A 26,545-nucleotide genomic window follows, 5' to 3' on the forward strand; every position below is an offset into this window, starting at 1 on the left:
GGCAGCGCTGTCATTGTGGTCCTCCAGACAGCAGGTGGCGCTGTCACATTGGTCCTCCAGGCAGCAGGCAGCGCTGTCATTGTGGTCCTCCAGAAAGCAGGTGGCGCTGTCACATTGGTCCTCCAGGCAGCAGGCAGCGCTGTCATTGTGGTCCTCCAGGCAGCAGGCAGCGCTGTCATTTTGGTCCTCCTGCGAGCAGGTGGCGCTACTGCAGTGGGCCTCAGTTTCCGTTATGTGAAAGAGGGAGGAAACACAGAAGAGAAATCCGGAAAGGCTGGTGTTTAGACGCCGGTTCCTGTGAAGGGCAGTCTGCTGAGAAATCGTGCGACCGATTACCAGAGTTTGTGGGTTTGATCGCATTGAGGTAGCCGCGGGGTGAGGGTGAGGGAAGCCGGGGGCCGGGCTAGCGACTGTCAGCTTTGTAGCCTTGGTTTCTCCGTAGCCCTGGCTCCCTCTGAGCGGAGATCGATTGACCTGGGGCCATGAGGAGTTTGCCGTATTTCTGTCGCGGGGAGGTGGTGCGAGGATTTGGCCGAGGCAGCAGAGAACTGGGGATCCGCACAGGTAAAGGCAGAGAGCGGCCGGGGATATCAAGGTGACCGGGGAATCCTGCGGTGTCCGGCTGATCCAAGTCGGGTTTTCTGGGTGACAGGTCGGCTTTTCTGGTACATTCTCCACTCGGTCGGATATGATGCGATTTCCTTGTTCCTAATATTGGGGTCGTGTCCCCCTCCCCGCAGGGAATCCTCTCACCTGCTCGGCTTAGGGTCCCTTCACAGATTGTTCTTTCTCCAAAATATACTGTTTTTAAAACTGGGAAAAGTAGGTTGCATAAGAGCAGGTTGACATTGCGTCAGGTGCAACACAGTTCAATGTCTTTCAGTACACTGTGTGACATTCTGTAAGGGTAATGAGGCATCTCATTTACAGGTTATATTTATAAGATTCACTTCGTGTCAAACATAACGGCCCAAAGGGTTCAGTCTGAGCCTTAGACAGTGGTCTTTTTAGCTGCTATTCCAGGCTTTACTGCATCCCTCAACATGTAACCCCGGACTGTGGTACACTTTGGTTGTAGACAGTTTTTTTTACATTGGAAGACCTAGTGAATGATGTTCTTTGATTTCCCCTGAGTTAATGGTCATCCAGCAGCAGTTGGTTTTTGCTGTGTCATTCTTGAACTCGCCTTTTTTTAGTCAGCTTCCTCTTTTGAGTCACGAAATGAGGAGTGTTGGAAAACTAGTGTTAAGTAAAAGAAGAAAAAGAACATGCATTTATGTTGCAATCCTGGGATGTCCCAAAGCACTGCACAGTCAATATAAGAGATTTGGAGTGTAGTCACTGTTGTGAGCAGGCAAATAATGTGCACGAGTTCCACAAAGCACAATTAGATAATTATCAGATTTTAACGTTAATGAGAGTGTTTAGAATGGAGAGGAGTCTAAAGAATGCATTGACTTTTTAAGATGTTCCCCCTTTAAATGAACACAATATGTAGATAGGCTGGAAAATTGGGCGGGGATCCTGGATTCAGGATTCAATCCTGGACCGGGGAGCGGCGCGGGCTTGGAGGGCCGAAGGGCCTGTTCCTGTGCTGTATTGTTCTTTGTTCTTTGTTCTTAATATATAGAAGCAGGAGTAGACCACCAAACCCTTCAAGCCTGCCCTGCCATTCAATACGATCATGGCTGACCTAAGCCTGCCTCAACTCCTTTTCAGTGCCGTTTTCCCATAGCCTTCTATTCCCCGATCGTTCAGATATTTATCTATCTCCACTTTGAATACTTTTAATGATCCAGCCTCCACTGCTGTTTGTGGCAGAGAATTCCAGAGATTCACCACCCTCTGTGAGAAGAACTCTGTTTTAAATGACCAGCTTTTTATCTGAAAGTAAAGTTTATTTATTAGTCACAAGGAAGGCTTACATTAACACTGCAATGAAGTTACTGTGAAATTCGCCTAGTCACCACACTCCGGCACCTGTTCGGGTCAATGCACCTAACCAGCACGTATTTCAGACTGGGAGGAAACCGGAGCACCCAGAGGAAACCCATGCAGACACGGGGAGAACGTGCAAACTCCACACAGACAGTGACCCAAGCCGGGAATCAAACCTGGGTCCCTGGCGCTGTGAGGCAGCAGTGCTAACCACTGTGCCACCGTACTGTCCCCTTGTAGCTTTATCCCCTTGTTTGAAACTCTCCCACTAGTGAAAGCATCTACCCTGTCAAGCCCCCTCAGGATCTTATATGTTTGGATAACATACTCTTCACTCACCTAAACTCCAAGGAATACAGACAGACTATTTAGCCTCTCTTGATGGGACAACCCTCTCATCCTAGGAATTAGCCTGATGAATCTCCTTTGGATTGTCTCCAATGTTACTATTTCCTTTTTTAAGTAAGAAGACCAAAACCGTACACAGTATTCTAGGTGAAGTCTCACCAACACCCTGTACAATTGCAATAAAACCTCCCAATTTTAAACTCCAACCCCTTTGCAATAAAGGGCCAAAATGTCATTTGCCGCCTTAACTACTTGTTGCCTGTTAGCTTTTTGTGATACATACACTAGAATACTAGGATATTGGACAGAAAATAAATCAGGAGATAGAAAAGGCATGTAAGTAATCATGGGGGATTTCAATATGCAGCTGGACTGGGAAAATCAAGTTTGTAGCGGATCCCAAGATAAAGAATTTGTGGCATGGCTACAGGATGGTTTTTGGGAGCAGCTTGTGCTAGAGCCCACTAGGGAAAAGGCACTTTTGGATTTGGTGATGTGCAATGAGGCAGACTTGATCAGGGAACTTAAGGTGAAGGAACCCTTAGGGGGCAGTGACCACAAAATGATAGAATTCATCTTACAGTTGAGAGGGAGACGTTGGAATTGGATATAATGGTGCTACGATTGAGGAAACGACAAGGCCATGAGGGAGGAGCTGGCCAGATTTGATTGGAAAGGGAGCCTAGCAGGAAAGACTGTGGAACAACAGTGGCAGGAATATTTGGGGATAATTCAGAAGACACAACGTAAATTCATTCCAAGGAAGAGGAAGCGTGTTCAGGGGAGGACAGGGCAACCATGGCTGACAAGGGAAGTCCGGGATAGCATAAAAGCAAAGGAAATAGCAGCAAAGGAAATAGCATACCGTGAGGCGAGGAATAGTGGGAAGCCAGAGGATTGGGAAGCCTTTAAAAGCAAGCAGAGGATAACTGAAAAAACAATAAGGATGAAGAAGATGAAATACGAGGATAAGCTAGCTGGTAATATAAAAGAAGATTGCAAGAGCCTTTTAGATATATGAAAGGTAAGAGAGAGGTAAGAATGGACATTGGACCACTGGAAAATTAGGCTGGAGAAGTAATAATGGGGGACAAAGAAATGGCAGAGGAACTGAATGGGTACTTTGTATCAGTCTTCACAGTGGAAGATGCCAATAACATGCCAGAACTTCGAGAGTCAGGGGGCTGAGGTAAATATAGTGGCCGTCACTAAGGAGAAGGTGCTAGGGAAGCTGAAAGGTCTGAAGGTGGTTAAATCACCCAGACCAATGGGGAAAGTGTGAGGTTATGCACTTTGGTAGGAAGAATAGAGGCGTAGACCATTTTCTAAATTGGGAGAGGCTTCGGAAATCTGAAGCACAAAGGGACTTGGGAGTCTTGATTCAGGATTCTCTTAAAGCTAACATGCAGGTTCAGTTGGCAGTTAGGAAGGCAAATTCAATGTTAGCATTCATTTCTTGAGGGCTAGAATACAAGAGCTGCTGAGGCTGTATAAGGCTCAGGTCAGACCCCATTTGGAATATTGTGAGCAGTTTTGGGCCCCATATCTAAGGACAGATGTGCTGACTTTGGATGGGGTCCAGAGGACATTCGCAAGAATTATCCCAGGAATGAAGGATTTGTCATTTGAGGAGTCTGGGTCTATATTCAATGGAGTTTAGAAGGATGAGGGAGGATCTAATTGAAACTTGCAGGATACTGAGAGGCCGAGATAGAGTTGACATAGAAGGATGTTTCCACTGGTGAGAGAGACTAGAACTTGAGGACACAACCTCAAAGTGAAAGGATGCTCCTTTAAAACTGAGATGAGGAGGAATTTCTTCAGCCAGAGGTTGGTGAATGTGGAACTCATTGCCACAGAGGGCTGTGGATGCCAGGTCATTGAGTGTCTTTAAGACAGAGATACATAGGTTCTTGATCAAATGGGGATCAAGTGTTATGGGAGAAGGCAGGAGAATGGGGATGAGAATCATACCAGCCATGATTGAATGGCAGAGCAGACTCGATGGGCGCATGGCCTAATTCTGCTCCTTTACCTCATGGTCTTATACCTAGATCCCTCTGTACTTCACTCACCTGCAGTCTCCATTTAGATAATCTGTTTTTTTTATTCTTCACACTTTAATGTGGGGACATTAAACTCCTTTTGCCAGGTTTTCACCCAGTCACCCAATCTAACTATACCCCATTGCAGAATCACAATATCCACATCACAACATGCCCTTACACCTAACTTTGTATCACTGGCAAATTTGGAAACCTTACATTCTGTTCCTTCCTTCAGGCCATTAATGTAATTAGTGAACAATAGCGGGCTAAGAACTGATCCCTGCGGTACTCCACTAGTTACATCTTTCCACTCTGAAAATGATGCATTATTCCAACTCTCTGTTTTTTATGTGACATGATGTGGAGATGCTGGCGTTGGACTGGGGTAAACACAGTAAGAAGTTTAACAACACCAGGTTAAAGTCCAACAGGTTTATTTGGTAGCAAAAGCCACACAAGCTTTCGGAGCCTTAAGCCCCTTCTTCAGGTGAGTGAAGAAGGGGCTCACCTGAAGAAGGGGCTTAAGGCTCCAAAAGCTTGTGTGGCTTTTGCTACCAAATAAACCTGTTGGACTTTAACCTGGTGTTGTTAAACTTCTTACTGTTTTATGTGACAGCCAGTTTTCAATCCTTGCTAATACACTTCCTCCAATTCCATGGGCTTTTACTTTATGCAGCAGTCTTTCATGCACCACCTTGTCAAATATCTTTTGGAAATCTAAAAACACTACATCTACAGGTTTTCCTCTATCTACTCTCCCTGTTACATCCTCAAAGACTTCAAGCATATTTGTCAAACATGATTTACTAATCATAAAACCATGTTGACTAGGCTTGATTATATTCAGCTTTCCTAATTGATTAGCTATTTCCTCTTTGATTATTGACTCCAGTTTTTGCTAATAATAGATATTAAATTAACTGGCCTATAATACCCTACCTTCTGTCTTCCTTTTTGAACATGGGAGTCACAATGGCTATTTTCCAATCTTCTGGTAACCTCTTGGAACCTAGCAAGTTACGAAAAGTTTCAACCAATGGGTCCACTTTCTCCGCAGCCACTTCCATTAAAACCCTAGCATGTAGTTCATCAGGTCCTGGCGACTTGTCCGATTTTAGCCTTGAATTTCTGTAATACTCTATCCCTTCTGATTGGGATTTTTGTTATATGAAATCGGCCCATCTGATATCTTAGGGATATTTGCAATGTCTTCCACGGTGAAGACTGATACAAAGTTTAGCATACCCACCATTTCTTTGTTTGTTCTTATCAATTCATCAGCCTCGTTCGGTGGAGGTCCGACATTTACCTTAGCCGACCACTTCCTATTTTCATATCCATAGAAACTCTTACTGTTTGTTTTTATGCTATGTGCAAGTTTTCTCTCAAAATTCATTTTCTCCATTATGAGTTTTTAATCTTTCGCTGGTGGATCTTAAAAACTTTCCAGTCCTCTGGTCTACCACTATCCCTTGCCACCTTGTATATCATGCTTTTCAATTTGACATTTTCTTTGACCTCCTTTGTGAACCATGGATTTTGTCTCTTATGGAATCCTACTTTTTGATTGGGATAAACTCCTGCTGAGTATTTTGGACCAGCTATTTGAATATATGCCACTGTTCATTTACTGACCTGTATCTTAGCTGGTTTACCCTGTTCACCTTGATGCACTCCACAAATTCTTCTTTTACGCTACCCTTGGCGGTTTGGTTTGTCCAATTAAAATCTCCCATGGTAATCGCAGTTCCCTTCAAACATGCCCTTGATATTTCCCCATTTATACCCTGACTTCTTGAAAGGTTACATTTTGGAGGTCTATAGGCTACTCCCACCATTGTCTTCCTTCCCCCACTATTTCAACCCAAACTGATTCTACATCACTATTCTTTATGTCATGATTCAGCACTACTCTGAAACCTTCCTTGATTAATGCTACCCACCTATTTTCCCCTTTGGCCTGTTCTTTTGGAATATTGTATATCCTGGAACATTGAGCACCCAGTCCCAGTCACCCTGCAGCCACGTTTCTGTAATAGCTAATGCATCATACTCATAGGTTGCAATCTGTGCCATGAACTCATCTACCTTATTGCAAATGCTTCATGCATTCAGAAAAAGAGCATTTAGATTTTTTTTTAAACAGTTGTTTACAACTCTGAATTTGCTCTGTGTTGTATATTTTTGTTTACGTTTCCTGCCCCAACTTGTCACACTATGACAGTCCAGTTCCCTCCCATTATCCTGTGCCACCCCTCCCTCATATACCCCTGATTTTTTTTAAACCTTCGGTTCTTGGAACCCTCCCTCCTAGCTGGGGTCTTTGGTATAATATAATGTTCATATGATCTGTTCCTAGCTGTAGCTTTCTGTTGACATTATAAACATAATTATTTTGACTTTACTTTTTGCTTGCTTTTGTTCCCCTTTATTCTAATGTGTTTTTGCACAATTCTAAATTAATAGTTTTATAATATGCAATACTTTGTTTTCAAATATCAAACAAAATCAAGAGTTGCCTCGAGTGGGTTTCCTCCAGGTGCTCCGGTTTCCTCCCACAATCTGAAAGATGTGCTGGTTAGGCGCATTGACCCGAACAGGTGCTGGACTGTAGTGACTAGGGGAATTTCACAGTAACTTCATTGCAGTGTTAATGTAAGCCTTACTTGTGACTAATAAATAAACGTTTTACTTTTTTAAAAATTCGCAATATTCCAACTGCGTTCTGATGCTTTAACTGAATAGGGTTTTTTCCTAATTCGGCTTGGTTCTAATTGATTAAATGATAATGAGGTCAAGGCCAGCAGCATTCCAAATACATTTGGAATCTAGGTTATGCTTTGAACTAACTTTTCATCTGTCTCTATCTCTGCAACTCTCCTAAAACTCTGTGCCTCCAACTCTGGTCTCTTATGCATTTCTTGCTTCCTTCGCTCCACAACTGGCAGCTATTTCTTCAGCCTTCAAAACCATAAGCTGTGGATTTCCCTCCCTAGAACTATCCGTCCATCCTTCCTTAAACCTACCTCTTTGCTCAAGCTTTTAGTCAGTTGTACTAATATATCGCCCTTTGATTTAATCCAGTCTAATTTGGTCTGATTACATTCCTATGAAGAAATTGGGCTGTATTATTTTGTTGAATGTGCTACTTAAATGCATGTTGAAGTGTGGCTGTTTTTTGCCATTCTGCAGTAGTTCTCATTTTTAGGTTTGATTTATAAGTCAAATTTATAAATTTGGGTGGCACAGTGGTTAGCACTGCTGTCTCACAGCTCTAGGGACCTAGGTTCAATTCCTGGCTTGGGTCACTGTCTGTGTGGAGTTTGCACATTCTCCCCATGTTCGCGTGGGTTTCCTCCGGGTGCTCCAGTTTCCTCCCACAGTCCAAAGATGTGTGGGTAAGGTTGATTGGCTATGCTAAAGTGCCCCTTAGTGTTCTGGGATGTGTAGGTTAGAGGGATTAGCGGGTTAAATGTGTGGGGTTGTGGGGATAGGGCCTGGGATGGGATTGTTGTCGGTGCAAGCTCGATGGGCCGAATGGCCTCCTTCCGCCCCATAGGGTTTTATGATTTCTATGAAATGCATGACAGTTCCAACTTGATGCACAGAAATAATGATAACTTAGATTTGGACAGAGAGCATGTTTTTATTTTCTTGATAAGCATACCTTAATGATGTTTAAAGAACAGCCTCTTGGCTGATGAGTTAGAATTATGCTTTTTCAAAACCAGGCACAATTAACTCAATTTTCTCGCACTTTCATATAACTGCTCCCTCCATTGTTGATCTAAGAGTTAAACCTTAAGATTTCTGACTCACTAACCGATTCCCTATTTGCACATTAAAGTCTGTTTCTATTTTTTTGATTCTTCTGCTGGTTCCTTTATTGTACTTGTGTTCTAATTTATAGAGCTTCAGTTTCTCAGTTCTTGCATAATTAAAACCTCTTGGATCAAAGGAGATGTTAGAGCAGTTGACTAAAAGCTCAATCAAAGAGGAAGGTTTTGTTTAAAGGAAGAGAGATGAAGACATTTAGGGAGAGAATTCCAGAGTTTAGGGCTTCAGCTGAAGGTACAGTTGCCACAGGTGGACAGCTAGAAGCAGGAAATGCACAAGGTAAATAATAATGGATCTGTCTTTTCACTCCTCTCTATGGCATTGTGCTCCTTCCCAAGGTATGGTTCCCAACACTGAGTAAGTTGTCCTAACCATTGATTTGATTAATGTCAAATCACACGGGCGGCACGGTAGCACAGTGGTTAGCACTGCTGCTTCACAGCTCCAGGGTCCCGGGTTCGATTCCCGGCTCGGGTCACTGTCTGTGTGGAGTTTGCACATTCTCCTCGTGTCTGCGTGGGTTTCCTCCGGGTGCTCCGGTTTCCTCCCACAGTCCAAAGATGTGCGGGTTAGGTTGATTGGCCAGGTTAAAAATTGCCCCTTAGAGTCCTGGGATGTGTAGGTTAGAGGGATTAGCGGGTAAATATGTGGGGGTAGGGCCTGGGTGGGATTGTGGTCGGTGCAGACTCGATGGGCCGAATGGCCTCCTTCTGCACTGGAGGGTTTCTATGATTTCTATGATTAGTTTTAACATTATTTTTCTAACAGGACTTTAAGCCCCAATTATGGTACCTATGGTCCCACATACTTCCCCTTATCAACTTCATCTCTCACTTTTAAAGATTTGTATGTTTGATCTAAGTCACTCTGCTCCTGTACTACTTCAAAAGTTTTATTATTTTCTTTTCCAAAAATATGTTGTCTTATGTATCTTTTGTATGTCCATCCAGTCTGAAAGCATCCATCAACTGTAACAATTTTCTGTCTTTTAATCAACTTAATCTATATTGCCTCCTTAATCACCTCTTGACTCCACAAAGCTTGTTCATCATCTACAAAGCACAAGTCAAGAGCACAAGGGAACACTCTCCACTTGCCTGGATGAGTGCAGCTCTAACAACACTCAAGAAGTTCAACGCCATCCAAGACAAAGCAGTCTGCTGGATTGGCATCCCATCCATCACTTTCAACATGCATAATAAGCATATTTAAAAGAAAATTTTACATGTCCTTTGTTTAACTCCACAGCAAACTTCCCAGACAGTGTTGTGGACAATTTGCCAGGAGATATCACTACTGGTATATACTATGGCTGGGCCTGCGTTGGTCATGGAGATGTACATAAAATGGTCATGAGCATTGGTTGGAATCCATACTATAAGAATACAAAAAAATCTATGGTAAAGTACTGGTTTAAAACATTTATCGTTGACTTAGTTGAAAGCTAATTTTAGCTGCAGCAGCAAAATTGTCGATATATTTATCTGCTTGTTTCCGTTTTCCCAGTAATTCTGTTTTCTCTTTGAAGTGTATGAGATTAGACAGTGAATATCAGCAAGCTGTTTACTTTGGGAGGCATCAAAGCTTAGCTGAATGCTGTTCTCTGTTAAGATTGAGCTTTGTATCATATTCTGTGAGAGGAGTCATCAGATTGTTTTATAAGACTAAAACTGTTTTCTCTTTCAAGCAGCTTTCAGTGTTGAGCTTTAATGTATACTGGGATTAATTAGGACTCCTATTATATTTTCACTTCATTTGAATACAATTTGCCAATCTACTTCTGCAATTGAAATTGCTATAATATTTTTCTGACACTACAAAGTAAAAGAGGCACTTGTAAAGGTTTAATGAAACGATCAATTCATCTTTTTTACATGTAGAATTTCCACCATAGTTTTTGGAACAAACTGAACATGTGCCTTAAATTATCCAAGCTGAAAACCCATTTTTGTCTCCAACTCTTTGTCCTCTTTGACTCCAGAGATTCTTTTCAGCAGCTCGAGCTGTCAGTCTATAAAGCATGGTTCATTTGAAAGACTATTCAGACAAACCTTGATGAGATTATTTTTTTCAGTACTTAATGTAACCATATGTCCAACAAGACTGTTAACAGATTGTTATACTGTTACGTTATATGAAGCATGGTTATAAAAACATTGAGATTTTAAAGTTAAGAATGAATAAGAACATTCTAAAGGCTAGGAAGTACTTATTTCCAGAGCATTATATGGGACAATGGGGGCATTTCTGGATTGTTGAAGGTCCTGTTTCTAATTTATAAACTAGTCAGTATTTTAAAGATTAAATTGACACAAGAAAGACTTTCATTTATATGATGCCTTTTATGATCACCACAAATCTCAAAGCACTTTTTAACCAATGAAGTACTTTTGAAGTGTAGTCAGTGTTGTAAGTTGGGAAACATGGCACCCAATTTATGCACAGAACCCTTCATAAACAACAATTTGATCATGTCTGTAACGTGCTTGTGTGACATTGATTGGCCAGGCAACTAGGATTAACTCTCCTGTTCTTCTTAAAGATAGTGCTATAGCATCTTTTATATCTGCCTTAGAGAGCCACGATTTAACATCTCATCCAGCCGACAGCACCTCCACCAGTGAATACTCACTGGAATCTCAGCCTTGATTTTTGTAGACTTAGACCTACAACCTTCTGACACAGACACAAGAGTGCTACCAACTGAAGCACAGCTGACATTAAAACTTTGATCAGACCATAGTCTTGAATATTGTGTTTAATTTTAGCTGGTGATGCACAAGAAGACATTCAATCCCGAGAGGCGGTACAGAAAAGAGCAGTGATGCTGACCCTTATCCCAAAGAAAAATGGGAGATTGGATTCATCAGCCTAAAAAGGAGGGTTCTGAGAAAGGACCTTGTCGAGGCACACAAGCTAAATAGGGTTAATTAATAGTGAGACAGGATGACTAACATGAAATAGAATTCCACATTGATTAGTGGATGCAAACATCTTCAGTTATTTAAGAAATGTGTCGGAATCTGTAATGGGGTGAATGGTTTTGTTCTGGATGGATGATGGTTAAAAATAGGCTTTCTCAACTTTTATCTATTTTGTAATCTTATGACCCAGGCGAATGTTCAAACAATATTCATGTCACAATGTCAAAGATCATTCACATTCAGGAAGGCAATTAGCAATTCACAAACTGAAATATATGCAAATCAAAAGAAAACTTTGTGGTAACATTCCAGGTAGTCTCTGATGACTGTCTTTCAGTCAGCATCAATCAAAAGGGTTCCAGCAACAATACCTTGCATTTATGTAGCATCTGTAAAGTAGAAAAACATCCCGAGGCATTTCAGAGATGGCAAGAGAAGGAAGGAGATTTTAAAAAGGATGGCCAAGAGATGGGTTTGAAGGAAAAGAAGAAAGTGGAGAAGCAAAAGGAGGGAATTCAAGAGCAAGACGCTCAGTTGTCTGAGACATAGCTGCCAATCGTGGGATGGGGAAGAGAGGAAGTAGACGAGAGGTAGCCAGAATTATAAAAATATAAGAAATAGTTGAATGAAAGGGCCATTCAGCTCCTTGAACCATTTAATAAGATCATGGATGATCCTTAACCCTGACTCCACTTTACTACCCAGTCCCAATCAAGGACAGAAAGGCCAGGAAAAAAGGTGATGGGAAGAAATGAACAAAAGGAAATGCCTACAATGGGGTAGAGAGCCGGATTCATTGATTGACAAAGGGGAGGTTGATACAGTGCAAATGGGGTGGTAATGGAACTCTCCCTGGTCCACTCTTCCAACATACCCAATGTTCACTCTGCTTTGCATGACCAATTAACATATGAATTAGGAGCAGAAATCATCCATTCAGCCCCTCAAACTTGCTCCACCATTCATGGCTGATCTGATTGCATCCTGAACTCCACATTCCCACCTGCCCCCTATACCTTACACCCCCGTGCTTATCAAGAATCTATCTACCTCTGTCTGAAAAATGTTCAAAGACTGTTTCCATTGCCTTTTGAAGAATAAACTTCCAAATATTCATGACTGTCTAAGAGAAAAAAGTTATCTTCATCTCAGTCTTAAATGGGTGGGCACATTATTTGTGAACAATAACCCCTAGTTCTAGATATGCCCAAAGAGAAAATATCCTCTTTCACATCTACTTTGCCAAGATCCCAAGGGTTTTCTATTCAGTCAAGTCACATAGTACTCTTCTAAACCCCAGTGGATATAAGCCTAGCCTGTTTAACTTTTCCTCAAAAGCCAAGCTGCCCATTCCAGGTATTAACCAAGGAACCCTTCTCTGAAATGTTTCCAATAATGTACTTGTACTTTTATATTGTGTTTACTGCTCACAAGATTGGGCATACCAAATTGTAGGTTGGATGATTGCTTTGCAGGCACTCTCCCTTCAGTCTGCTTGCATGACCTTGAGCTACTTGTTACTTCAGTTCATCATCTACTCTAGCTGACCTCTTTGTCCTTCTTCCTACATAATTCCAGTGAACTCCAATTTACAATTATGCACATCACGACTTTTCCAGACTCCAGATGATTTTAACAGTTGTAGAACACAAACAGTGCTCCCATATTTTTAAGGCAGCGAATGCTGATAATGGTTCTGCTGTTGCTATTTACAGCACCCCTAAATACATCTTTTCCCTCTCCCATTCCATTTACCACCTTCCTTTTCATTCAGTCACTCCTGCTTCTACCTCTAAATGGACCTTTTGCCTCACTTCCTGTCTGCTCCTTCTTTCCTGCCTTTGTATTTGCATATAAACTATTAACTCTAACTTCTTCCAATTCCAAAGGATCATTGACCTGAAACTTTAACTTTGTCCTGTAACTTGCGGTGCAGTGGCAATTGAATCGGATTGCCACTTTTCTTTTCTTGCCTTAAAATGAAGCCACACCTATCTTGTCCATCCTTCCGACTCAAGCCAGGTGAGAGCTGTGTAGTTCAGTGGGTTCCCAAAGTCTTCGGTCAAGGACAGCTCAGTCGAAGGAAGTTAAATCATGCTCCTTTGTTACAGCACTAGCTGCCGTAAAACAGGTAAATTTAAAGCTCCAAGCACCTTGACAGGCCAGGGAGGAGGCAAGTGTATTAGATAAGTGGGGAGGATTAGGTCAGGGGGTTTGGGACTGGGGGGCTCAGGGGATCAGTTTGGGCCAAAAGGCGTTTGGGCCAGCAGGTGGAGGTCAGGTTGGGCCAGGAGGGGGAAATCGGAAGTTAGTGGGGTGATGGGCTGGGGAGTCCGGTTGTGTGGGGGCGGCCTTGGGGAGTCAAGTGGTGGTAGTAATAGGGAGTCTCCTGGGGAGGATGGGGGTTGGTAATAAGAAGGCAGGGAGTCCTGTGAGGCTCGGAGAGGTAGTTGAGATGTGCTAGTGAGGGAGTCTTGTATGGGGGTAGTCTGTGGGTGGTAGCAAGGGGAGTCCCCATGGCAGTCGATGAGTATTAGTCAGGGGAATCCCTTGGGGCTCGGATAGGTAGTAGGGGGTCAGTCCCATTGGGGGGGGGGGGGGGGGGGGGGGGGGGGGGGGGGCGGTGTGCTCCAGTTACCCAGAAGCTAGAATAGTTTGAAATCTTTTTTTTTCTGGTAACTATTGCTGTATGATGGTTGGAACCATCTAGAGTTTACAATTTAAATTGCATTATTGAATGGTTCCCAGTGCAGCATAAGTGCCCATCTGAATTTTGAATTTCCCAGGCAATTGCTGTGCAGTCCTTAACTGAGAATCTTTGGCTGGGTGGTTAGGGATAGGCAGGGTGGTTTGCTGGGGTACCCGCTAATTACACTGCCCCGGAGCTCAGAAATTATGGACCTTTGTTTCTCTTTCCACAGATGTTACCTGATTTGCTATGTGTTGCCAGCATTTTCTGTTTTGATTTCAGGCTTTCTGCATCTGCAGTATTTTGCTTCTCAGTGGGAGTTTGAGGGAGTGGTAGTGGCCCAGAGAATGGCACGAGTAAGACCAGAGCCATATTTAAACATAAGGATGAGAATTTAAAATTTGAGGCTTTGAGGGACTGGGAGCCAATAAATATGGTGATGGAGAGGGAGACTGTTTATGGGATTGGATATGGGTAGCTACTCATCTTAAAATCAAGTCATTAATAGTTCTGACGGCAGTAAACATTTCTAAATGATGAAGGAATAATGAAGATTTGAAGACTCAAAAGCCCACTAATTGAGTAAATCTTTTCACGTCTTGGTTTTGAGCTTTAATTCCAGTGTGGTTCAATCATGAAACTAATTGGGCAATCAGATTTATGTTATGAAATAACCACCTTACATCACAACTGAACAAATTGAAAACCACCAATGAGAGGAATGGGGGAAAATTAGGTGTAAGCTGTGCTATCTATATTTTTTCTGGTAAAATTTAGAATTTGTGAAATATTAAAAGATGTTTAGTGTTCAGTTATTGAATGTCATTTTTTTAGCTGCTGTTACCTCTTGTATTTTCAGGAAACACACATTATCCATACTTTCAAGGAAGATTTTTATGGGGAAATTCTCAGCATAGTTATTGTTGGATATATCCGAGCAGAGAAGTCTTTTGAATCATTAGGTAAGATTTGAACTAGAAATTCCACTTGTTAAAACCAGGGGTGGAGTTCTCCCCCAAAAATTCTAAGTGCCGAAGTCGCATAAATACTGGAGTAAATCCCACTGCTTTTTTCAGTGGGACTTTCAAAATGAATCTCCCACACTCTGTGCATCACAGAGTGCCGTAGCGTGAATCACATCGGAAATCCAGAGGCAGAGCCTGTTCCCACTGGAGAGGCCAGCAGCAATACGCTGAGTGGGCCACTGCGCATGCGCCAATCTGTCAGCGCTGAGATCGGTGCATGCACGGTGGTAGCCCTGCACTGCAGGCCTCCTGATTCCTGGCCAGCAGGCCGACCCTTCCCTCCAACTGCCATGGATCCCAAGCAGTGTGAAAGCGGGACCCCCCACCCCCACCCCCACTAATTACCTCCCTCCCCCGCCCCAACCATCCTCCCCAAAGGCTCCATGCCCCAAATGTGCCGGGCCCGCTAATGAGATTAAAATTCAAGTTTAGATATTTTAATCAGCTCCGTGCAGATTTCCGGCGTGGAGCTGATGACACCGGAATTCTGGCGGTTGGAGATGTGTGGCGGCCGTGGCGCCCATTAGGAAGCCTGGTACACAGCCTCTGCTTATGTCTCCCGGCCCGGGTTAATCGCCACCCAGATTTGTTACTTCATCTCCGTGTGCAAAATACTTAATTATGCACTTCCTGTCTCCTTTGTCATTGTAAATTACTATGTCCATAATTATATTAGATATTGCCCATGTAAATTACCCCAAAATACTCCCAGTCTGGGTGCTGTATCAATCCTGATTTGCATCTTCCAGCTCCCCAACCTGTACAGCAATGAAATTTTTGCACTGTTTCCAATTGTACTTCTCAAATTGCTGTGCTTTTTGCTGTTTAAATATATTAAAATATATGCCGAATGGACCAGAATTAGAATTTAAAATTGTGTTTTAATTGCACTGATGCCCTGGCCCAATTGTCCCCTACTCATTGCTTTATTTGAAGACTAGATTTGTATTTACCATTGTGTTTTCAGTGACATTGCCAGATATCTCAAAAAAATTTCAAAGTGTAAAACTGGTGAGAAAGCTGAAGGTTTTTTCAGCGAGGTAAGTAGATAGTAATTTACGGCACTCTGCGCAATATACACAGTACACTGGGAGATCTGTCACCACCAACCCGCCCCGCCCCCACTTCACGGATCCCTGCACGGAACATCACCTAGCTTCCCCCCACTCCTGCCTCCCCTTGTCATGGCTTTGCCCTTGCCCCCAACAGGCCTAGGCCTAACCCTAATCCTGGATGCGAGGCTGATTTCGCCGGAAGAATGGAACTGGCAAATTTGCGAGTGGCAAGAAATCGGGCGCAAACACAATTTTGTGCCGCTTGACATACTAGTCTACCAGTGTGCTGAGCTGATTAAGATCTCGCCAATAGTTTCTCTCTCTCATGGTTAGTTGCAATGAGATTTTATAGGGGTCACCATGTGAGCATATCTGTCTTGACCCCCAAATCGAACAAATGTGAGGGTGAGAAAGTGATCAAATGAAAGCTGAGGAATCTGGAGAGGTTAGCAATATTTCCTGTAAACAACCTGTACTCCCAAGGAAATATTCATGATAATGACACTAGATTCTGCTTGTGATTTGGAAAAAACAGCTATGCAGATGACCTGAATACCATACTTGGTTTTGAATTCCTGTGCAATGCCAGTATATATTAAGTCTTGCAGCTGTGTGCATTGCTTCTTGTTGTGGTTTTATCTGCCTGTAGGACACTTGAGGCCTGAGATAATGAACAAATCAATGATGCCAGCTATTTTTACTTTTTAACTCTCTCTAGAACTCTTCCTGTAACTGAGAGCAGAGAGCATCTTCCTCTATGTCTTATCCTTGTAAAGACCAGTTCTCATATTCACAGTATGAATAACCTCTATCGGTGTGGCACAATTACCATGCCAAGCTTGGTAATTACTAAGCTAGATTAGGAGCAGCTCCAAACTGGACATCTACACGGCTCTGTGGGCCATCAGCAGCAACACAAAAATGTATTGAAACACAATCTGTAACCTCACGGTGTGGCATAATCTTAAATCCTGCATTATCGCCAAAATGCCAGATATCCAGCCCTGGTTCAATGAGCTGTGTGGAAGAACATGCAAAAAGTAGCATCTGGCCTACCTGAAAATGCAGTGCCAACCTGGTGAAGATATATCACAAGGTTGCATACATTAAACAGTGGAAGTAACAAACTATTGACAGCAATGTCGATATCCTTAATATGATTTTCATTTTTAAACTGGCATAATAAACCCCTTGAGTCATGAGGGGTGCAGTCATATCTGTTTCTTCAAATTATATGTCAGCAAAAAATAAATAGATTTGCAGGAGTAGGAGGTATTGCAGTAGAGGACAACTTCCTTTTGAAGAAGGAACAGAGTGAGAAGCAGAACTCTAAGAAGCACCTGACCGAAAGGATGCACATTCAACAGCAATACAGATAGAGCAATTGTGACATTTAGAACGGAGATAACCACGGAGCTGTGTAGGTGGCAAGGAGAGTGGGCATTCAGTTTTCGAGCATTGAATGGGGGTCATCAACCCCTGGCATCGTGGGGGCTGAAGTGCAGGGGTCAGGACTACCAACTCATAAGAGTAGGCTGTGTTGAAATTCAGGAAGTAACCTGTTCGTGAGAAAGGCTGCAGTTGGCAGTCGAGCATCACTGCCAAATTCTGGGCCCACTGGTGATGAGGGGCAACAACCTCTGCAGGACAGATGAAACCCTGAGAAAATTGGAAGCCACGGGAGAAGAGAAAGGCACAGAAGGATAGAGGCTATACCCTCAACATAGGACCTGCTGCTGAAGACCGACTCTCCGAAAGAGCATCCCTTCCAGGCCCTGTGTGTGACTTTGAGAAGAAATTCAATATAGCTCTTGGGGCTAAAGGGATACGGGGGAAACAGGATTTTGAATTTGATGATCGGCTATGATCAAAATGAATGGTGGAGTAGAATCGAAGGGCCAAATGGCCTACTCCTGCTTCTATTTTCTAAGTTACCTGGAGATGACAAGACCCAGTGCCACAGGAGACTGTGACTTTCCAGGTAGATGGTATTATGGATGGGAGAGATGTGGGATAATTTCCTGTCTCTTTCACCTCTCAACTGACCACAACAAGGTGTAAGGTGTGTATCTCTAGCACTGGATGCCAGGCCACTGACTCTCCTGTAGCATTTTGCTTCCCTGTGGTGTTATGGAAGGCTTTGGTACAATCAGCAACTTTCTTCCTTGGGTCATTAAGCAATCTCAGTGATGGCTGCCATGGGGAGTCTAATTAAGTCCCCACTTCTTCTGACTCACCTCTGTTTCTACCCTCGCAGCTCTAATTGGACAAGGAACCTGAGTCCACAGGTGGAATTTTCCCAGAAAATGGCAGAGTGTCAGGTTCTGACTGAAACCCAGAGAAACAAGCAGATTTTTTCTCCAGATCGTCTGACACTTTGTCAAAAAAATGCAGGGGGCACATTTTGCATCTCATTCTGATATTTCCCAGACGGAAATCCTGTATGGCACTCTCTCGAAAGTTTCCAACCATAACGGGATTTGCATCTGCTGTGAATAGGGCCAGAAAATCTCCACCCTGTATCGATTAAAATGCGCTACTTTAAGTCACTTTCCTACCAAAGGCTTGTTTCTGACTTGAAGGCAATTCCAACTCCCATTTCCTAACTCTGCAATGAAAATTCAGCCCTTTGCGTCCTCCTCACAACTTGCTTTCCCACATATCTTCATATTGTCAGCATATTTGGCTACAGTATACTCAGTCCCTTTGTCCATTATAGGTTGTAAATAATTTGGGTCCTGGCACTGATTTCTGTTCCACCCCTAATTACAGTTTGCCAACCTATAATTGACCCATTTGTCTCCTGTTGATTTTGTTTTCTGTTGGTCAATCCTCTTTATGTGCTAATATATTACCCTCAACACCATGCATTATTTTCTTGTAAAGTAATCTTTTTATCTGACACCTTATCAATACCTTTTGGAAATCCAAATACACCATGCAAACTTGATGGGCCGAATGGCCTCCTTCTACACTGTAGGATTCGATGAATCTATAACCACTGGTTCCCATTTATCCACCCATTTTACATCCTCAAAGAACTCTAATAAATTTATCAGCACAATTGCACCTTCATGAATTCATGTTGGCTCTGTGATTTATATCATGATTTTGTCCTGCTACCATTCCTTAAAAATGGATTCCAGCATTTTCCAATGATGGGTATTAGGTTAATTAGTCCATAATTCCCTGCTTTCTGTCATTACTTGAATAGAGGTGTTACATGTGCGCATTTCCAATCCACTTGGACCTTTCCAGAATGTAGGGAATTTGGGAAGCCAGTGCATCCGTTATCTCTGCAGCCACTTCTTTTAAGATTCTGGGATGTGGGTCATGAGGTTCAATGGACTTTGTCAGCCGTTAGTCCCATTAGTTTGTCTAGTACTTTTTCTGAAGTGGTAATGATTGCCTTGGGTTCCTTCCTCCGCATCGTCCCCGATTTTCTACTTTCCTTGGGATGCTTTTAATGCCTTTTACTGTGAAAACACTTGTATTGAAGTTTGTACAATTTTATTATTTCCCATTATTATTTACCGATTCCCATCAATATTTACTTTAGCTGCTCTTTTCCTTTTTATATACTTATTGAAATTCTTGCTGTCTGTTTTGCATATTTCTTGCTATTTTACACTCTTAATCCATTTTGTCCCTCTTTTATTTTGTTATTCTTTACTGATTTCTAAAATTTTTCCAATCCTCCAATCTGATTTTTTTGCCACATTGTATGCCTTTTTCTTTCAATTTGATGCCAACCTTAACTTCTTTAGTTAGCCATAGATGGTTCATTTTTCTTGAGCCTTTTGTTTTCAATAGAATATATATTTTGAGATTTCTGCTAAAATATCTGCTACTGCTTTCTACAATGTTACTTTTTCCAGTCCACATTACCCAATTCTACCTTTTGTATTTGCCTTCACCTAAGTTTAAGAAACTAGGGCTGCAAGCTTACTGGCTCATCCCGCCAGTTGATTGGTGAGGCAAGCCGGTAAGAGAGGGCGAGAGGTGAAAAATTAGGATCGTGCCTGGTTACTCGCCTCTTGCGATCTTACCAGCACTGATTTGTCAGTGAATTCGGCTTTGCGCCCAGAAAGACCTGAGAAAGGACGGAGCCATAACGGGGGGAGGCGGAGAAGGGAGAGCTCCTCAGGAAGGGGGAATTCCGCACGTGTGGGGGGGGGGTGGTCGTTGATCAGGGGGTGGGGGGGATCTCTGCAATGGTGGCACCTGCGTAATGGCATCCCAAGAGCTCAGTGGCTGACTTCAGCGGCAAGATTAGGCTCCACCCCTCCCCCTACTGGTGAGAATCGTATCCTGGCTCTTTTTCTAACTAAGTGCCATACAATTGCGACTGGGAGCTCGCCAAAAGAATTTGGCGTGTTTTTTTCCCATTTCACACACTTTCGGCACTTAGAGTTTTTTTCATAAAATTCTGCCCTCGGTTCAGAAAGAAGTTTCTTATCCTCAAACTGAATGTTACGTTCTGATGTGATATGCTCATTCTTTCTTAGAGGATCCTTTATTAAGAAGTTGTTAATTAATTCCGTTTCATTGTAAATTGCCAGTTGGAAAAAAGACTGTTCAATGATTGGTTCCACAGGGTATTGTTCTAGGAAAAAAGTATTCACACAGAAAATTGGGAAGTAAAAACCAATTAATATCTTTCACTGCTAATTTAACTTTTCAGATAGTGAAATGTGACTATGGTTTAAGCTGAAATATAGATACATTTTAGAAGAAATTAGTTTAAAAATGTGGATCTTTTTATTATGTTAGAGAAATTTGACAATCCACATATATTAAAATTAACAGTAAGGGGGGGCTTAGCACTAATTCTGATGTTAATATGCTATTCACAAACGAAGTTACAGCCCATTCAGCATAGCACATTTTTTTAAGTTTATGCAACAATACTAATAGTGTAGAAGTGAAAGATTTCATAAGACCATGATTGCAATGGAGATTTCAGTTTGGGAATCTGTACAGCATTCCTTATGGAGGAAAATGGACTCGTTAATAGCAACTTCTGTATTTCCACATCATTCTATGGACACCCACAGTTACTGTCAGTTTCTGTGGAGTAATGATGATGGTCTTGTTGTCATTACCACAGCAAAATCTATGTCGTTGCACAGATTTTCCTCCCTGTCCCTCAAAGTTCCTTTTGTATTTTTGTAAACAACTGTATTTAGTAGAATCATAGAATCCTTACAGTACAGAAGGAGTCCATTCGGCCCATAAAGTCTGCACCGACCACAATCCCACCCAGGCCCCATTCCCTTAAACCCACATATTTACCCTGCTAATCCCCCTGATACTAGGATCAATTTAGCATGGCCAATCAACCTAACCCGCACATCTTTGGACTGTGGGAGGAAACCGGAGCACCGGGGGGGAAACCCACGCAGACACAGAGAATGTGCAAACTCAACACAGACAATGACCCAAGGCTGGAATTGAACCTGGGTCCCTGGCGCTGTGAGGCAACAGTGCTAGCCACTGTGCACAGTAGCCAACTGTATGTTTGCAAGTGAAAAATAGAAAAGATTTTAAAAGCGTAAAGTAGAAGCTTGTAAATTGTGCATTGGCACTTCAAAATTTTATTGAGCTTTTCTAAACATAATAGGTGATCACGACAATCAATATGCAATATCAGATAATACATGACAATTTTTCTCCTAACTTACCAGGAGCCCTCTTTTTTGGAGGGTCATTCTTTGGGACTCTTCCACCAATGCTTTCAATTGGAAATGTAAATAGAAGTGAACATTCAGAGAAATGCAAAGTTTTCAACGAAGTGATCATAGTTAGGTCTTTTATTGCATAAAGGCATTGCTCTGAACAATTTTATATCCAAGGCAGTCTATCATTTTATACTTATTTTGTTTTTAAATCTTAATTGCTGGTTTTGTTAATTCACTAATTTAAAAAAAATTCTGTCTTGTTTCAGATTCTCTGATTACAGCCATTTACAGTGATATTTCTGAGGCAAAGGAGAAGCTAGATCTGCCAGAACACCAGTGCATGAAGGATGACAACTTCTTCAGATCAAACGAAAGCAGTATAATGAATGGCCATTGACCAAAGTAGAACCAAAGTTTGTGCATCTGTGGCTTCTTGTATTGTGTTAAATGTACCTTTTAGGCAATTGGATAGCTAGCATAAAAATCTTAAACTGTGCTGATCCCAACCAGATTCTGTGTCTGTGATACTTAGTACAGAATTAAGCTCATGAATAAAATAATTTGTTTTTACAAAAACTTATTCAGATGCTAGCTATACAGTTGCATCTACTTGACTACTGAAATCTAGATGACTTTGTGTGCTTTAATGTTGACAATCTCAGTTGATAAAAGAATGATACCATAATGATGCAAGGCTGAAATGTTACTGTGTGGCTGTAGTGGGTGACTGCTTAATGTGCCTTATGACATCTGTCTTAATTTAAATGAGGCATGAATTCATTTTTTAAAATGAGTTAAAACCTCTTAATGTAGAGGGTTTAGGAATGTCATACAAGCATGTTAAGAATATATTTTTACCAATATCCTTAAACAGCAAATTTTAGCGTGTTGTATATGATATCTGATAGACGAAACAAAACCTCTGTGTAAACAGGTTCTAGTATAGTATTTGAGTTGTATAGTAATATTTTCCCTCCAATCTGAAATACAACACTACTCTACCCCTCCAATGCACCCCAACCATAAGAGACTCACAAAGGTTGCAAATATGCCAGCAGCCTTCTGGTATCTCATCCATGTGAATATTCTACAGCTATGAGCCTAGAAAATGAAAAATGGATAGATTGGATAATTGAACAAAGTGAGTATGTTTTTCAACCTTGAAACACACATTAAAATTAAATTTGATCTTACGCACCTGCAGTTCTTAGCAGGTTTCATTGTGTAGTGACTGGGGAAAATGTTGATCAGTGCCTCTACTATAGCCACGGCTGAAATCAACAAAACTCACTACGGGGTGGCACAATGCTTAGCACTGCTGCCTCACAGCGCCAAGGACCTGGGTTCGATTCCTGGCTTGGATCACTCTGTCTGTGTGGAATTTGCATGTTCTCCCCGTGTCTGCGTGGGTTTCCTCCCACAGTCCAAAGATATGTAGGTTAGGTGGATTGGCCATGCTAAATTGCCCCTTAGTGTCAAGGGGGATTAGCTAAGGTAAATGCATGGGGTTATGGGGATCGGGCTTGGATGGGATTGTGATCGGTGCAGACTCAATGGGCCGAATGGCCTCCTTCTGTACTGTAGGATTTTATGATTCCAATACGGTCTGGGGATTTTGTTTGGAATATTCCTGTTCTATGGTGTGTTCCTGAGCTATGTGATGTATTCAACCAATGAACCAACAAGAACTAGAATCCTGTTCCTGTAGAAAAATGACACCATACAACACATTGCCTGGTGTCAATTAATCTATCAATGTTCTGCTGGGGGAGAAAACATATAACGGTGATCTCATTTTAAAAAAACTAATAGATAACTGAGGATAGAATTGTATCCGTCTGACGAGCTACTTTTCCATCGAGTATGTAAGGATCTGAGCTAACCTGGAGTGTCAGTTTGCTTTACTGAGTACAAGATAAATTTAGCAAGTAGATCTTGCTTATCTCTCCAGTAGCTCATTACAGGGCATTTGGTACCAACTTTGTTCTTTATAGTTTCTTTAAATTGTTTTTGTTATCTTTACAAAAGAACATTTGTAATATCTCTCTTTGTTTGTCACCTTAATTTCCTCTCCACAATTAAAAGAAAACACAGTCACTATTTTTGCTGGTTTTAAGCACTGCTCAAAGTTCAATGTAGTAAATGGCAATACTTGTCTATGTAATAAATACATCCCTGTAGCATCTCTATGTGTGGGCTTTACATTTTCCACAGTGGTAATGCATATTACTGGCCCATACATCCCTCTGTGGTGCACACTATTAGTAAAATCAGTCATTGTTATTCTGCTTATTTGCATTAAAATCACTTTTCTTGACCTCAAAGCTAGCACTGTCAAGCTTAAGCATCACAAAAGGAAAGTCATATCTTTGCACTTGATCAAGTATGCATCAACAACTGCTGGGAAAAAATTTCTGTAAACTCTGGTATTGAAATTTATGATTCAGTCACCATCCTCTTTGACATGAATTAAGATAAATTGGCTGAAGTCTTTATGCAGTTTGTTGTCTTTCCCCATGCATTGTGAAGGAGTATCATATTGCTGATCAATATCAAGGCATTCACATGACTGAGGATTAATTTATCCTTGGAGAATACCCAGAGATCAGCCACCATCTCTGCTGAAGTCCAATGATTTTCCCATTGCAAGTGCCATAGGAGTTGTAGGCCATCTCTGCTAAATACTGTTCTGTGGAGGCTTTGAGCGGTATAGATGACCCCACTGAATACTCATTCCTTTCGTCATGACAGGATAAAGAGAAGCTTTCAATGCCTCTGGCTCCCTTTTGAACAGCAATTAGACACTGGGTGGAATTTGAAGTAGATAGTTGAGTGGCTCCCCAATTGCCTTTTATAGGTCTGCTTTACAACCAGCTATTTTTGCAGCGCCTTCCTTAGAACTCTTGGTGTTTGTGGAGCAGACCCTTGCCTACTGCATAAAATAGGTCATGATGTGGAGATGCCGGCATTGGACTGGAGTAAACACAGTAAGAGTTTTAACAACACCAGGTTAAAGTCCAACAGGTTTATTTGGTAGCAAATGCCATTAGCTTTTGGAGCCCTGCTCCTTCATTAGATGGAGTGGATATCTGCTCACAAACAAGGCACAGAGACACAAAATCAAGTTACAGAATGACTAACTTGATTTTGTGTCTCTGTGCCTTGTTTGCGAGCAGATATCCACTCCATCTGACGAAGGAGCAGTGCTCCGAAAGCTAATGGTATTTGCTACCAAATAAATCTGTTGGACTTTAACCTGGTGTTAAAACTCTTACTAAAATAGGTCAGGAACTTGAAACTATCTGTGAAGTCATAGCATAAAAGATCCTAAAGGCAAGATTGACTCTTATGTCATTTTCCTCCACCAGAATGTGCCCACATCAGCAGTGTACACAGCATGGTCCTTAGTAGAACAAAGTTAGTTAATTTTTTAATGTATAGTTCAGTAGGAAAGCGATTGTATTATACGAGATGCTAAGGAGCTTTAATGAAATTTCAATCTGATAAATTTAACTGTTCACATAATTTACAGTCTTAGTCATGATCCTGTGTCTTTGCATTGTAAGTAAGTGTTAAACTATGCAAAAACTAAACTCATTCTACTTTTAATTAGAAAAAATTGCAATGTATTCCTATCCATTCGGAAAGAAATAGTGAACTGATTTTAAAAGTAATTGAGTGGGAACTACTTTTCATTGTGTTTTAAGTTGTTTTTGGAATTTGTAATTTTAACAAAACAAAAGACAGGAGTCTGCAGGTGACAGGGCAATTTTAAAATATCCATTGAATACTGATATGAGTAGGAAAGAAATGTAATGTTTTCAATAGCTGCTCCTGTCCACTGCACTATATTTTTCAGAAGCAATTAAGATGCACATAACCTTCCAACTCCATATGCATTAATCCATTTTAAAAGTAGTAAAGTTTTCAGTACACAAGTGGGAAAATGAAAAGTTTTGCTTAAGTATTGCTATCCATTGTTTCCCCTGGGTATGCATTGTGAGGAATGTGCAACAAATGTTAATATAAGAAGCCATAATAAAAACTGATTGTTACATATGTCACATTGAAAATTGAGACCAAACAGCATGCATGTATTTTTCTGGTAATTTGCATAATTTCCTTTTTAATTCTTAAATTAAATGTGGAACTTGTCACGTTTTCTTATTGTACTATTAAATTCTGCCTAGGTAGTTTACCCTTGCAACGTTTAGATTTTCAGAAAGTTGATTCATTTTCAGCCTCAATGTAGGCTTGTACTGTACAGAATAAAGATCAAACTTGATTTGTCTTCTGAAAATCTGTTTGAAGAATTCCATCATTGACTTGGTTATGCAAAGACTGATTGAGTGTGAAGTTCTGTGAGGAAGATTAATCCCAAACTCCGACAATGTTAATTGGATTAAAGTGCAAATAGTCTCATGGTGAACTAATAAAAATGAACGTGTTTGTGTATATTGACTTGTAAACAAATTTTGTTTAATTCACTTTATTCTGGAACAATTGGTAATTTAAAGATATATCTTCTGAACAAGCTTCTTTCAAAAGCAAAGAGCCTGTTTGTATTGGATATTCTTCTTGCATGCACAACACTTAAGTGATTTGCTGCAGAAGTTACTTTGGGTCTGTTTAAAGATTTTTAAAAATTCATGGCATGTGGGCTCGGCCAGCATTTATTGCCCATCCCTAATGGCCCATGTGAAGGTGATAGTGAGTTGCCTTCTTGAATGGCTGCAGTCCATGTGGTGTAGGTACATCCACAATTATGTTAGGAAGAGAATTCTGAGATTTTGACCCAACAGAGATGGAATGATATGTTACCAATTCAGGATGGTGAATGATTTGGAGGGGAATTCTAGTTGGTGTTCCCATGCATTTGCTGCTCTTGTACTTCTGAATGGTAGTGATTGTGGGTTTGGAAGGCGCTGCCTAAGGAACCTGAGTGAGTGAGTTTCTGTAGTGATTTTCTGCCATTCAACCCAGCAAGTCTGCCCCACCAT

At 41.5% G+C, this 26,545-nt stretch overlaps 1 protein-coding gene across 1 annotated transcript; it reads left to right on the forward strand.

Annotated features, from left to right (window-relative positions):
- The first annotated feature begins 215 nt into the window (after nt 1-215).
- On the forward strand, nt 216-25,983 carry rfk (riboflavin kinase). Its single transcript, XM_078214530.1, has 4 exons — nt 216-564; nt 9,420-9,571; nt 14,644-14,746; nt 21,812-25,983. Exons 1-4 carry the CDS (start codon nt 483-485, stop codon nt 21,940-21,942), a joined length of 468 nt encoding a protein of 155 aa, XP_078070656.1. The 5' UTR covers nt 216-482; the 3' UTR covers nt 21,943-25,983.
- Nucleotides 25,984-26,545: the final 562 nt, after the last annotated feature.

This window comes from Mustelus asterias, chromosome 6, assembly GCF_964213995.1.
Source record: "Mustelus asterias chromosome 6, sMusAst1.hap1.1, whole genome shotgun sequence".
In the NCBI taxonomy this organism is placed as follows: Eukaryota; Metazoa; Chordata; class Chondrichthyes; order Carcharhiniformes; family Triakidae; genus Mustelus; species Mustelus asterias.